The following is a 14,758-nucleotide window of genomic DNA, read 5'->3' as shown; positions in this document are numbered from 1 at the left end:
AAGAGGTGAGCTGGTATTGGCACACACTCAGATTAACTACTGTCAGATTCTCAGTGTTGCTTCCATATGAGGGTTTTCAAAGCAATGTAATAGAAGAATCATTTTAGGTTCTCTAAAGAACCTATAGGGTGCGTTCACACTTGTAGTTTGGTCCGGAGTCCGGTTCTTAAGATTATTAAAACGTTCTTCGCACTAATAAAAAAAAATGGTTCTTTTAAAAACTGTTCACTGAAACTATTTTTTTTGGAACTCAAAATGGGTTTTCTATGATATTGCAGCAAGAACCTTTATTTTTGCATGTTAAAGGAACCGCAGAAGCCAATAAGGTGCACTCTATAGTGACCATTAGCATAAAATGTCTAGAAGAATAGAAGAAAAGTGTCTTGCTCAGTAAATGAGTTTTGATAAGTTATTTTTCAGGTAGAGGCTATAAACATCCAGTTTATTGGCACAGACATATGAAGGTAACGAGTAGGTTTGTAACCAGTGCACATGAACACACACATGCATGATTTGACTTTTTTTTTTTTAAATGTACCACACACTATTCATAATGCAGTGCAACTATTCTCAGTATTGCTTGTGTATAAGAATTGTAAAAAAAATATGAACATTTATTGTGCATTTGGGCCCTTCATCTGCTCTTTTTTTAACATCACCAAGTTTTAAAGCACTCAAATTGAGTTAACCATTTTTATAAAAATGACATGAAATCGTTCAAAACTTACGGAAAAGCTTATAATAAAGGATAATGTACAGAAAAATTCATGTAAGATAATATTCCTCACAAAGAATTATCTGGGTTTCATACTTGCATAACGTGTTTCTGGACTAATTTAGCACACTTTCTGAGATGTGCATGGTATATTACATACCAATATTTATTTTTGAATAATCATACAGCAATTTCACAGCTCATATATGCCTGTGATCACACTTTTATTTATTAGCACTGCTTACCTAAAGTGGCTTCGTCAGTGCTTTTTGAATTAGTCGTTGTAATAATTCGCTGAGCGCTTAACAGTAGGACCGACCCAGATGTGTTTCGCACAAGAACGGGATAGGAGAATGTCCACCGAAAAACTGATTTTCTTCCTCTTGTTTTACACTGCAAATATTGAATAGAGCTTGACCGATAAACGATTCTGAAGGCCGATACAAATATTTGTTGGTTTTAAAATCCGATATTCCGATATATCGGCCGATATTTTTTATTTTATTTTTTTCAGGAACGCACAACAAAACATTAACAGATTTCCCTAACATTAGTTATTTGTAGTTATGTATGAGTTTTAATTAAAATAATATGATAATGCAATTTAAAAAGAAATGTGTTTCTTTTATTGTCGCAACAGAACAGAGGAGGAACCAAAGCTCATTAATTAATTAACAAAGCTCATTAAATTCCACTGATGATAGTGGCATTAGCTAGCTTTGTGGTTAGCTAGAATGTGTTGCGCGTCATAAACGAGTGTTGCCAACAGGCCAGGGACGGTGTAGAGTGCCCTCTGGTGGACAAACTTATACAACTCCAACATGACATGGTTGAAGCGTGTTTCATCCATTTTTATTTTAATTTTGAAATATTAATTTATCGGCCATTATAACTGCCGATACCGATAGTTTGTAAAATGATTAATCTTGGCCGATAATATCGGTCTGGCTCTAATATTGAAACGTTCTTAAATCAAGATACATTTACTTGAGAAGCAAAATACTTTTTACAAGGCTTGTTTTCTTAAAACAATATCAAAATTAAGTGATAAAACAAGTGCTTTCTGCTTTTTAATTGAAAGGGAAAACAAGTTTGTTTTTCTGACCCCACTGGCAAAGATTTGTCATATTTGTAAGTCAATTCATTTTTTAAGTCTAATTATCTTATGTAATTTTGCTTCTCAAGTAACTGTCTCCTGATTTAAGAATGTTTGGATATTTCTACTGGAAAACAAGAGCAAGAAAATCATTTTTCTCAGTGCATCCGATAACATAAAACATTCAACACCACAGTCAATGTCGATTTTCACGCACAACTGCGATCTTTACAATATTTTACAAGGCTTGCTCAAAGAGACAAGAACCAAATATAAGATATAAAATTATATATAAACTTGAGAAATAAAAAAACACGCCGCATAGAGTACATAGCTATGTTGTATTTACAATTCACTCGTGCTTTTTGACAGTCTTGAATCACGTTTCTGTTGAGCTACAGGAAAAGTTTGGCTCTCTGAACCCAAAGAAACAGGCTGGCTTGGTGACCTGGTTTCTCTTTCCATCCTGGCATTATCTAATGCACAGATCGGGTCAACTGGGATGTGCTGCCAACAGTGGCATTGGCCCATATGTGCAGGATCATACCATGTGTTGCCTCGTGACTGTCAGAGAAAAACGGAAAGGAAATTAAACACGTCGTCCGTTCCCGTGTGCGTGGACTCTTTTTCAGTCTGAGCCCTGAGAGGTTTTGATGGTCGCTATACGTTAGTCTCGAGACCGTTCATATCGATGGCACAATGTTCCTTGTCTCTGTGTTTCAGGTGGCGCGGGGGAATGGGTGGTTTTTTCCGATCCAGAGGCGGTGGACGAACCCCTTCCTCCAGCTGCATGAGACGGGCCACATCTGGAGGAATGTGCTCGGGTTTGCTCTCTGGTGGCGGCGGCTGGAAACTACCATTGTTCTGCTGACAGTTTGGCAAACCCGGGTTAGTCACGGGCTTTGTTTCGCAGATGAGAGGGACCTATGGAGAAACAGGAAAAGGCAAATGAAACAATTCTTTTACTGCTTTGTTCGAATGAGTTTACAATAAGGTCTCATGTGTTAACATTGCTATGTTTCTATCCAAAGTTGCGAATTTAAAGGGTTACTTCAGCCAAAAAAAAAGAAAATTTTCCCATAATTTACTAATAAATTTTCCCATAATTTACACTGTAAAAAATAAAACCGTAATTTTTACGGTAAAAAAACGGCAGCTGTGGTTGCCAGAACATTACCGTCAAAAATACGGTAGGAACGTAAATGGTTTTACAGACTTAACTTAAAATTTACAGTAATAAACCGTATTTTATTTTCTGATAAAATTTTGATTTTACCAACTTATTGACGTATTGATATCTGTTTTAGACCATTGTAATACACTGACAACCAACAATCATCACAGCAGTAATGAGAGTTACATGAGCAATCACAGCTCATCAAAAGTGAATACTTATATTAAGAAGCTGCGCAGTGTAATTCACACAAACATTAAACACCATCATGGTAACAAACATGAAATTAAAAAATGCAATGAACATTAATTTAACAACATTAAATGTAACATAAAACCATAATGTACATAACTGAATAGAAAAAAAAAACTTTCTGTTAACCAATTAACAGTTTTGCACTGTAGCATTTTTACAGTATTTTACCGTTAAAATCACGGTTATTTTTTACAGTAAATTTCCCATAAATGATAATTCCCATAATTTACTCATATGACTTTCTTCTTTTCGACGAACACAATCTGATGTTATACTCATAATCTTTAATATATGAGTTACATATATATATATATATAAATCCAGCTCTTCCAATCTTTACAATGAGAGTGAATGGTAACTAAGTTTTTGAATCCCTAAAGGCCCTAAGAATCTGAAATTTTCATACACGTTTTTTCGTATTTGTGATTCGGTGGCTCTGAATTGTCAACTGCTTGCTACATGCGAAAAACGCAGAAAATCGAACCCAATTACATTTTTTTAATGACATACCAAAGTTTCGGAGGCAGTGTGCAAGCGTGATTGACATAACGTGAGGTTCTATTTATATTTAAACGTGCGGAAATTTCGCAAGCGAATTTCGAACTCACTGTGCAAGGGCCTTAAAAGTGTATCCATCCATCATAAAAGTAATCCATACAACTCAAGGGGGTTAATAAACGCCTTCTGATGCAAATCTGAACAATGTATATTTTACAGCATTTATTAACCATAGTTAATTTTAGTTAATAAAAATGATTAGTAAATGCTGCAGTATTTTTCATTGTTAGTTCATGTTAACTAATGTTATGAGCATATCATTTCAAGCAACAATTTCAAATTGAAAATTGAACCTTCCTTTTGGTTTAATGACCGCAACACATGAGCTGACATCCACAGAACAAAAAATGATATTTAAGTAGTGAAATAGAAATAGCACAGATGTTATTTTTGATATATATATACACTATTTAACTATTTATCAAGTGGCAATTGTCAGGAAGATTTTAAACTTTTTAATGCATATTTGCTTATAGTAATTTCTCAAATTGAACGTGTTTACTAAGCAATATTTTACGAACACATGCACCGTTTAGCGAATATGAGCATGGCTATGATTCGGCTGTGTGTTTCACATCAGTTACAGATGCAAGTTTTGATTTGAGTTCAAATATAATGTAGTGAGGGCACTTTTTGCTCTTGAACTAATCAGTTAAATAGTCCTTGAACTACAAGTGGCTCTTGGATAAAAGCGTCTACTAAATCACTTCCTAATTACTAAGAGTGGAAAAATGAGATCATCACGGTCACAGAAGCACTCTCATGTGCTGAAGAATAATTCAAGACAGCCCCCAAACGTATGGCGTACATGTGCCTTCAGTCAGGTTTTAGCAAAAAATAAAGACGAATGGTATTTTCCCTAACCATTTGCAATGAAAACTACAATGAAAACTAAAATATATGTTTTCCATTCACATTGGCTCCAATAGCAAAAGAAAAAATATCGAAAGATTGATTACAGTGGTCAGAAGAAAGATGTCAAATTTGCTTTTAAAGGCCCGCTGAAGTGCCTTGAAACACAGCATTATTCAATGTGTTGATGTAATTTCCATTGAAACAGGAAGACAGGGCGGGACATATCAAACAGCTCCTCTCCTTTATTAAAATAGCCAATAGTGTTTAGTTTATTTCACAGCTTGACCAGAGTCATTGAGCTTTAACTGTTTCTTCTCCTAATCTCCTACATATCGCTTTAAAATACAGCATTCTGTGCAGAATCCGATACGTTTTCTGGTTTGCGAGACTCGACCATATGATCCGCTCTGTGCTGTTCTGTCTCTAGACCGGATCTGCAGCTGTTTAAAGGATTAGTTCACTTTTGAAAAAACTTTTGCTGATAATTTACTCACCCCCATGTCATCCAAGATGTCCATGTCTTTCTTTCCTCAGTCGAAAACAAATTTAGGTTTTTGATGAAAACATTCCAGGATTTTTCTCCATATTATGGACTTCAATGGGAACCGGATGGTTCAAGGTCCAAAAGATAGTGTTAATAAGAGTTTAAGATGCAGCTTCAAATGTCTTTAAACGACACCAGACGATGAATAAGGGTCTTATCATGCGAAACGATCGGTTATTTCAAAGCTTATTCCAAAAATGTAACTTTTCTAAGGACAAATGCCAGCCTTGCTCTATTCTGTGAGGCGCGTTTGTAACGTCACGTATTACGTAATTACGTTCAAAAGGTCACGGGCGACGTAGCCGGAAGTACAGAATCAAAATCGTCCGACATCGTTGTTTTACCTTTTAATTCCTTTTTTGTAAACGCCGTTTGAGTTAGTTTTCACGTTCAACCTATGCGTTCAACTTGTAAACACTGACTCTGTACTTCTGGCTACGTCGCCCGTGACCTTTTGAACGTAATTACGTACTACGTGACGTTGCAAACGCGCCTCACAGAATGGAGAAAGGTTAGCATTTGTCCTTAGAAAAGTTACATTTTTGGAATAAGCATTGAAATAACCGATCGTTTCGCATGATAAGACCCTTATTCATCGTCTGGTGTCGTTTAAAGACATTTGAAGCTGCATCTGAAACAGTTATTAACTGTCTTTTGATACTTGAACCATCCGGTTCCCATTGAAGTCCATTATATGGAGAAAAATCCTGGAATGTTTTCATCAAAAACCTTAATTTCTTTTCGACTGAGGAAAGAAAGACATGGACATCTTGGATGACATGGGGGTGAGTAAATTATCAGCAAAAGTTTTTTCAAAAGTGAACTAATCCTTTAAGTGACACTAACGTGAAACCAGATTTCATTCGCCCCAATGGAAAGCATATTTACACTCTCTGAATCATTCCCTGTCTCCATTCACCATGTAGAAAATAGTAAATGTGTGAACAAGTGACTGATTTCAGCTGCAGCTTCAGATTCTATTTATAGTGTAAGGGGCGGAGCCTGAGATTCTACTGAGCATTTGATTGGACAGAAAATCCGAGGAGAAGCTGAAGTGCACAGTGGAAATTAGAGTTTTTAATACTTATATCTTCTAAATCCTAAGTTTGTAATTGTTTTGAAGCACACAAGCCTATAGATAACATTAAGACTAACACATTCATACTAAAAGCCAAAAAAACAATTTTGATTTCATGGGGACTTTAACTAGAATTAACTAGTTTTCTGTAATGCCAGTGCAATATGACACAAAACATAGTCTAAATTAGCACGATAATTGTCCTATTTACAAAAACCCAAACTATTTAGCAGTTTCAAAGCATATTAAATGACTTCTTGCTGCTGGGAAACAGAGAAAGGCCAGGTCATTTTGATAAAATCATTTCTTATGCACGTTCAAAATGTAGCTTTTTAATTAAACTTACTGGTAACCTCATTGAAGTGTTAAAAAAAAGATTGCACAAAGCTAGATTTATGTGTGTGTGTGTGTGTGTGTGTGTTTAAAAGCGAAGGATCTGTTCTTCCTTTTGCATGTTCAGATATTAATCCAACAAAATATTTTGGGGTCCATGAAAGTTTTATGAAACTGATTAACAATGCTGGCATCAGCATTGTAATATCATGTCATATTTATATATTTCCTAAGAAACCCTGTTTTTCTATCTTGTCGTGACATATACTGTATAATAATCACAAACTCTTCTCAAACTACTTAGTTTGTTCTGATTTTCAATACAGTGTCCTTGAGATATCTCTGTAATTACGTCTTTAATTCCTTAGAGTTATGAATCGGGTGACCTTTCCTATTGTCAAGGAAACAACTTTGAAACCCTGTGTTCCTGTGTTATTGAGAACCAAGTTCATCAATTAGAAAACATGCTTATTTTATATTCACATCTCCCTCATTATCATGATCACGTTGTGGCTGTAAAAATAAAATTACACTGGTCTTTGTCAGTGTTTCATGAGGACAGATATATGAACTTGTGTAAAATATAATTCAGATCCATGCAACTTTTTACAATTCATATTATTCTCAAAACAGCTTTACAAAGTACAGCAGTTCACAAACCCCATTGTGAGGAAACAACCTTGGGAGGATCAAACTCAGTCTTTGTGTTTGTGTAAATATAGTTGAATATGTTGTATTGAGCTCGATCCTCCCAAGGTTTCTCCCTGCCATTGTCTCCTCTCTGTGGGGTTTGTGAACTGCTATATTGAGTAAAGCTGCTTTGGAAACAGGTGTGAGTGTGTGGAAACGGTTTCCTGAAATCGTTGTGTTGCATCTAAACCCAATAGACAATACATCAACATACATTACGTTCCCTATATATATATGAAGAGTTCAGATGCAAAAGCCTCTAAATGCCATTTGAAATTTTCTTCTAAAATGACCATTTTTATCAAGCTTGTATATTTAAGTTCAGTAATTTCACTTAAATGACAATTAATAGGTAATCTTCATTGCCATTTAAGTGAAATTACTGAACTTAAATATACAACCTTGATAAAAATCATCATTTTAGAAGAAAATTTCAAATGGCATTTAGAGGCTTTTGCATCTGAACTCTTCATATATATAGTGGGTTCCAAAAGTATTGAGAGCACTAGTGAAAATGCTCCTATTTTGCATTTATAATTTTTTAACAAAAAACAAAACAAAAAACAGTTTGGATAGGCAACTGATTAAGAGTCTATGATTAAATCATTATTGCTGTGATTCCTATGTTTATATCATGTTGAACAGTTCTTCAAACCCTAATGGAGTGATGGGTTTTGGAGTGATGGAGTGTGTCATTTTTCATTTCCTAAACAACCATGTCAAGATTCATCAGGCTCAGATTGTGAAAGAATGGTTGTGAGGAGAATGAAAAATCCAGAGCTTAAATTCATTAAAAGTCTTTGGGATGTGCTGGAGGAGACTTATTGCATTGGCAATACAAGATCTTATGTATGATTTATCTTGATTTGGATGGAATTAAATATGTCCATGTTATTTGTCAACTACAGATATGATCTTTTTTAGGGAACTCACCCCATCTCCCTCTTTGATGAAGTCCTTTCTGCAGATATGGGCCATGATTCCCGTGGCCAGAGCGTCTCCCATCACATTGACCATGGTGCGAAATCTGTCTCTGAAGAGGTGAGTACAAACAGATTTGATGTTAAGATTCACTTAAATACCGCCAGCCCGCTCCCGAGATCTAACTATGTGAAAGTCTAAAAATATACAGCACATGTCGAGACTTTAACAATTATAGACCTGTGTCATCTAAATTTCTTGAAAAATGGTTTGCCCAAAAATTAAATATTTTTTTTAGAAAAATATAAATTAATTACTGAAAAGCAATATGGCTTTAGAGAAAAAAGATCAACAGTTTTGGCATTAATTCAACTTATAGAAAAAATTACATCTGGAATTACATCATCGACTTAAGCAAAGCATTCGATACCATAAATCACAGTTTGCTATTGTCAAAATCATTCAGTTGTGGCATTTGGGGTCCAGCGCTTATGGGGGGGACAGGTATTACAAGATTTTTTATTCCTCCTGTTCCTTTTTTTCGTTCATGGAAATAAAGTAATATGTTCTAATAAATAAATACATTTAAAAAAAAAAAAAAAACGTACAAGGCCCAATCAACAGCGATAATGAGAGTGATGTCATCGGTGGGCAGTCCTACGGATGTCAACACTATTACCATGGTGACCAGGCCGGCCTGTGGGATCCCGGCTGCACCGATGCTCGCTGCGGTCGCTGTAATACTGGAAAACATGATCAACAAATCATTACTCAACAAAGATAATTAAGAGTAAATACATTTTGGTCAATTCAATTTGGAGGGAACTATCACATTATATATGAGCAACAACTGCGTGCAACTGTTTTGAATGACAGACAAACAGCCTTCATTTATTACTGGACGAAAGCAAACAGTATAAATGTACACACTAAATCAAACACAGAATGAGCAACTGAACAAAAAACAGCTCAAATACTTAGAAGAACATTAGTCAACTCGAGTGACGCACATTTTTTCAACACACAGTTATATATAATGTGCACTGCTTTGTTGAGCAATAACATATATCGATGTCACACTTCGATCTACACAGTATTTTTAACGCAACAGGATGAATAGAAGTCGCTCTGGTCTTTTCTAGTGAAGTAATGGGGTTCTCATAAGTCCTGCCTTGAGGAACCTGTCATTACCTGAAATGGCCTTTTTTGTCATGTAATTTGGAGTCAGTAAAGGACTACAATTTGTACGTTTTAGAAGTAATAGTATAGAATGAGTTCTGTCACTTGTTATATGTGGACTGCAGTAAGTTTACTCTGCTATTGCATTGATAACAGTGTGAATGCATGCTGACATTGCACTGTATACGTGTGCCGAGTGAATTCTGTAACCTGGTAATATCGGCATCACAATAAATGCATTGTGCTATTGCCCTACATATGCATACAGAGAGAATTTGATAACTTTTGATACTTTTGATACTTTTGAACTTTTGAATTTGATGTGTACAGAGAAAATATACACGTATAGGCACTTTTGCACTGCTATACACTTGCAAAATGAATGCAGTAACCTGGTAATACACGGGCCTGCAATGCATAGTGCTATTGCAATGCAGGTGCTATAACCCGTTAACATGGCCACTGCATTAAATATATCACTATTGTGCTGCTTAGAAGAGTAAATGTGATCTGTGCAGAGTAAATGTGCGTGTACAGAGTGAATTTGACCTGTTAATATAGGCATTTCAAAACATATTTGCAACTATTGCAGGTATGCAGCTGTTGCATTGCTTATGTGAGTTTTGCATTGATTGCAGTGTAAATTGGTGTTTATATAAGCAATGCAATGTAAAGTGAATTCTGTGACCTGTTAATATGGGCATTGCAATAAATGCATTGCTTATGCATGAAACAGGCTTGCTCAACCCCCAACACTGGCAACAGAGCATTTGAAAGCAAGGGATGAGAGAGAGAGAGAGTTGAGGGATTTTGGGATGGGTGGGGGGAACAATTGAAAACTGCACAATAATCCTATGGTAAGAGCCATGTGACGGCGGAGTTTATCCCTGTAACAGCGCAGCCCAAAATGCTCTCTATCCGTATATATCTCCTTACCCTCCATTTCTTCATCTGACCTTTCGTTCGCAAGATTGTGAGGTCTCCATGCCACTCTATGATGTATTGAACTCTGAAGTATGCACTTCGATTTATGTGCTTGGTTTTCCTTTTAGTCCAGACCGGATGATGGAGGGATAATGGTGCGTGCCAACAGATCTAACCGACGGTGGTTCTATCAAGCACGCATGTGAAGCGGACAGTCAATTATTTGTAAAACATTTGAATGGCAAGTTAAATTTTCAGATTGTTTAGAAACTAATTCTATTATATGATATTTCTTGGTTAGGTTTAGTAAATGCATATTTGAGTTTGTGTAACTCCTCCTCGCACCGCTCCGAGCGGGATTTGAACCAGCGTATCTGGCATGTGAGGTGGGCACACTTTTACTGATGTCAGCAAACATAGTCACTGAAACTGAAACATGGCGCCAAAATAAATAAACGCTTTATAGTTCAAACTGAGCACAACATGAAACTGTGGTACGGTGATATTGGGGAATATTTGTGCAGTTTTTATTAAATATATTTTATATTTACTTTCGTTCCTAATGAGACAGTAATGCAACTTGAAATTGCATTTAAACTCTTTAAACTAGAGCACTTCGACTTCTATGAATTTGTTTAACTTGTACAAATTGAAGGGCCACTTCAACGTGGAGAGAGCTTTGAAAAGGTCAAATCTTTGCATTGTTATTCTGCTACTTAAAAATTGTACAATTGCATAAATAATGGACTGCTATTACATAATGCTCATGGAGTTGGATTAAAGTGTCTCTTCAGCTTCATTCAGCCTCTGGATCATGAAGATCTGTATGCGCGAAATACTGTAAATCCAGAGCTAGCCAGTTAGCTACACTCTTTGAAGAAAAGGTTCTATATAGAACCTTAAAAGGTTCTATCAGTGCTACGTATTTGGAACCCCTAAAAGGTTTTATACACTCTTAATTTCTTCCATACTTGGCCAATAGAACCTGTTACCAAAAAAAAAAAAAAACATTTTGAAATTCAATATATGAAGCGGGGGATGGAACCATTTCTGGTTCTAAATAGAACCATTTCTTCTAAGATTGGTGAACAGATTGATGGGTGGATGGGTCAAATAGTGATACTTTTCTCATACCAGTGTTATTTCAGTTTTATTGAGAAAGTATTATAGTTTAAATGAACAATTTAAATTAATTTTGTTAATTTTTATTTTACTCTTAGTTACTTTACTGCATCAAGTTATACTAAATGAAATGAGAGATGTTGCCTTGGCAACTAGCCAAATGTAAACTGAGTTGAAGGTTTTATTTGATTTTGATTAAAGTTCAATTTTTAAGATTTTAGTTTTAGCTAATTGCCATCATTCAGCCTCATGCAGTCTATGTATAGTTGTATTTCATTATATTTGCACTTCAGTTCTGTCATAACAACTTTGTCATGGTAATGGATGTGACAATATTGATACGTTTGGTCTTGTGGAATAGATCTGCTACACTGCTTCAACTGCTGTTATTTCTGCTACTATTGCTGTTGTAGAAAATGTACAGGACTTACTACTGTTAATACACACACGACACGCTGCTGTAAGACATGCTGCTACATCTATGGAGGGTTTCTAAGAGCACAAAGCAACTGCTACAGCAAATGCAGACCAAGTATTTGAATGTTGAGCACTTGATTGGCTACTGATACAGCAGGAACCAATTAGCTGTGCCCTAGAGTGATGTGATTGCGAGCAGGTTGAGTTAAGGACCAATCAGCCGCCATCTAGAGTTTCATGACAGAACTCTGTATTTCAATAAAACCCTTTTATGGGGGAGAAACTTAAAGCTACACTGTGTAACTCTTTTAGTTTATTCTTAGCTAAAAACACTTAGTTCTTTCAAAAATATGTGTGCTCATTAATGTATATTTACTTCGTTCAAGTAATAAAGTATTCTCGTGAGTGTATAATATGCCATTGAAAACACATACGGGTAAGGGTTTCTAATGTCGGCCGCCATGTTGCCCCTACATCTTGAAAGTTAATTCAAGCTTCGCCTTTCGCGTTTACGTTTGAGTTAACACTCATGGACGAGGTCGAACTGGAAGCCATGTTAATCTTGGACTACATTGGCCACCGTAGGAGTTAAAACGAAATCGGAATTGAGAGGAACAGAACTAATATTCACTGGATGGTCATATACCTTTTCACCACTAGATGGGGGTAAAAATCACACAGTGTAGCTTTAAATGACTTAAATTTTGTAAACAAACCTGATAGTGATGATTTGGCCAAAGTCTAGTTCGTAGTTGTTGACTTGGGCGATAAAAATGGCTGCCACCGCCTCATACAGCGCAGTGCCGTCCATGTTGATGGTGGCTCCCACGGGAAGCACGAAGCGAATGATCCGCCGGTCGATGTGATTGTTTTCCAGCAGGCACTTGAAGGTGATAGGCAGAGTGGCAGAACTGCAGATGATAAAGGATCTCGTGTTAAAACGATATAAATACTGTTCGTGTCTTAGGCCATCAATGTGTACTTACATTTACGAGTCATTTAATCATGTTTAATTTGGACTTCTCTGTGCATGCTCTTTGAGGTGGTGACCATAGACCTGCATTATATGACTGACAGACAAGAACGGTTTGACCTAAAAATATCAGCTACATCTTGGATGCCCTTGAGGTAAGCTAAAACATACTAAAAATAATTTCAGAGTGAACTAAAAACTGGTCACTTCTCGGAGGATGGTGTGATTGAGGAACTGGCTTTTGTGTTTTCGTCCTCGGCTGGTGTTGGGATGTGTTGTACCTGGAGGACGTGGCCAGTGAGATGAGCAGCGCCTGCAGGATTCCTCGGATGTAGACGATGGGGCTCTTCTTGGTGATGAAGAAGTACATGCTGGGCAGGATGAAGAGGCCGTGCAGAATGAGGCCCATCACCACAGTTATAGCGTAAAAGCCGAGTTTCTTCCCCATCGCCGACGGGTCGCTCATCTCCAGGATCTTACCGGCCACCAGAAACACGATGCCAAACGGGAAGTACCTGCACAGAAACAATACATTCAAATATAGCCACCAACAGTATCATATTTGAAACAAAAGTTTATAAGGCCTCTAAATGATCAATATGATCAAAACTTTTGCTGAAGAATCTGTTGCACATGAACGATCTACCAAATGTCATCTGAGTGATAGTTCAGACGTTTTTTTAAGGCCATTTAGTATAATTGCTAGTCTTTTTGCTATGAATTCTTTACTGATTTTTAAAAAGTAAACTACATTTTATATTGTTAGTGATATGTCAAGATTAACACTTACTGGACTGAAGCAACTTAGGTTTATTTGATTATCCATACATCTTTTTTTTCCATTAAAATGTATCAAAAATGGTCCATCAGGCGTTTGAGTAAGGTTTATTTGTTCATCTCTCAATAATCATTGTATTGCATTGCATTATATGTTTGTTTTGCTGTTATTCCTCTTTGAGTATGAGCTCTATATTCTCACTATATATACTCTGTGCATAAAAAAAGACCATAAAATTTTTGTCTAAATGTTCAAATAAACTAGATTTTTTCAAACTATCATTCCATATGTTAGGCTTTACAAGGTTACGTAGGTAATGTTTTAACATTCTCAACATTAAGATCAACGCAAAATAAATAAATAAATTCCTTTTTATTAAAAAAAAACAAAAAAAAATCTTACCAGATGACAATCGCAACGATTTTCAGCACCGCTTCATTCAGACTTTGGCAAAAGTTAACCAGTGCACTGCCGTTAGGACCCATTCTGCCCAACATTATGCCTGCGCAAAAATGACCAGCGATATGCAAATGTGAGATATAATATACAAATATGAACACATATGTCATTTGTTGTAGTATTCTCACCCATGGTGGCAGAGAAAATGACAATCCCCAAGACATTCATGCCCTCACTGGTGCCAGGAAGCGTTCGCATCACCACGTCAGGAGGCGGGGTCAAATCCAGCTGAAAGTTCTGGATGTCCGTCCCGTTATCGTCCTGAATCCCGTAGATGAGCGTGCGGCGAGTGGTGCTCTCCATCAGACTGGCGGCCACTGTCGCCTTGGGCGACTTCATTATGGGCACACTGTTGGTACGATACTAAAGAGACAAGTTTTTTTAATGAATCTCTTTATTTTTTTTTTCAGTTTGACAAGCACTTTATGATCCAGTCGATTCCTGTTCACACTGATCTGCGAAAACGGCTAAAAACGCTGTATTCTGCTGTCCAGCCAGTAGGTGGCGATGTCACATCGTAAAGAAACGCTGACTGAACAGGTAATATGCATGACGGCATCGCTTTCACAAATTCACAAATGCTAACGCTGTGCTTTTCAAAAACGTGCACTTTGAAAACTTGTTTGAAGAAAAAAATTCCATTGTCGTGTAATTGAATGGCTAAAACGCGTACAATGTTTTCTGTTT

General features: G+C 36.5%; 1 protein-coding gene and 1 long non-coding RNA gene across 5 annotated transcripts in view; one reads left to right on the top strand and one right to left on the bottom strand.

The window, feature by feature from the left end:
* Nucleotides 1–597: 597 nt before the first annotated feature.
* Nucleotides 598–14,758, bottom strand: part of slc1a7b (solute carrier family 1 member 7b) — a 57,012-nt gene continuing 42,851 nt past the window's right edge. For all 4 annotated transcript variants that reach the window (XM_089124706.1, XM_089124707.1, XM_089124705.1 and 1 more), the window contains 7 exons: nucleotides 14,200–14,434; nucleotides 14,015–14,114; nucleotides 13,116–13,349; nucleotides 12,578–12,772; nucleotides 8,828–8,962; nucleotides 8,232–8,331; nucleotides 598–2,735 (listed from right to left, as the gene is read on the bottom strand). In XM_089124706.1, the coding sequence (XP_088980832.1) occupies nucleotides 2,472–2,735; nucleotides 8,232–8,331; nucleotides 8,828–8,962; nucleotides 12,578–12,772; nucleotides 13,116–13,349; nucleotides 14,015–14,114; nucleotides 14,200–14,434 (1,263 nt within the window). In that variant the 3' untranslated portion in view covers nucleotides 598–2,471. The remainder of the gene's footprint in view (nucleotides 2,736–8,231; nucleotides 8,332–8,827; nucleotides 8,963–12,577; nucleotides 12,773–13,115; nucleotides 13,350–14,014; nucleotides 14,115–14,199; nucleotides 14,435–14,758) is intronic.
* The window catches only part of LOC148970675 (uncharacterized), a 50,139-nt gene continuing 38,045 nt past the window's right edge, over nucleotides 2,665–14,758 (top strand). Inside the window, exons 1-3 of the long non-coding RNA XR_016148293.1 lie at nucleotides 2,665–2,755; nucleotides 8,223–8,339; nucleotides 13,122–14,611. This is a non-coding gene — a long non-coding RNA (uncharacterized LOC148970675). The remainder of the gene's footprint in view (nucleotides 2,756–8,222; nucleotides 8,340–13,121; nucleotides 14,612–14,758) is intronic.

The sequence above is a fragment of the Pimephales promelas genome, chromosome 20 (assembly GCF_988280905.1).
Source record: "Pimephales promelas chromosome 20, fPimPro1.hap1.1, whole genome shotgun sequence".
NCBI classification, from domain to species: domain Eukaryota; kingdom Metazoa; phylum Chordata; class Actinopteri; order Cypriniformes; family Leuciscidae; genus Pimephales; species Pimephales promelas.
The sequence above is the reverse complement of the archived record's forward strand: the minus strand, read 5'-3'. Positions and strand labels throughout refer to the sequence as shown.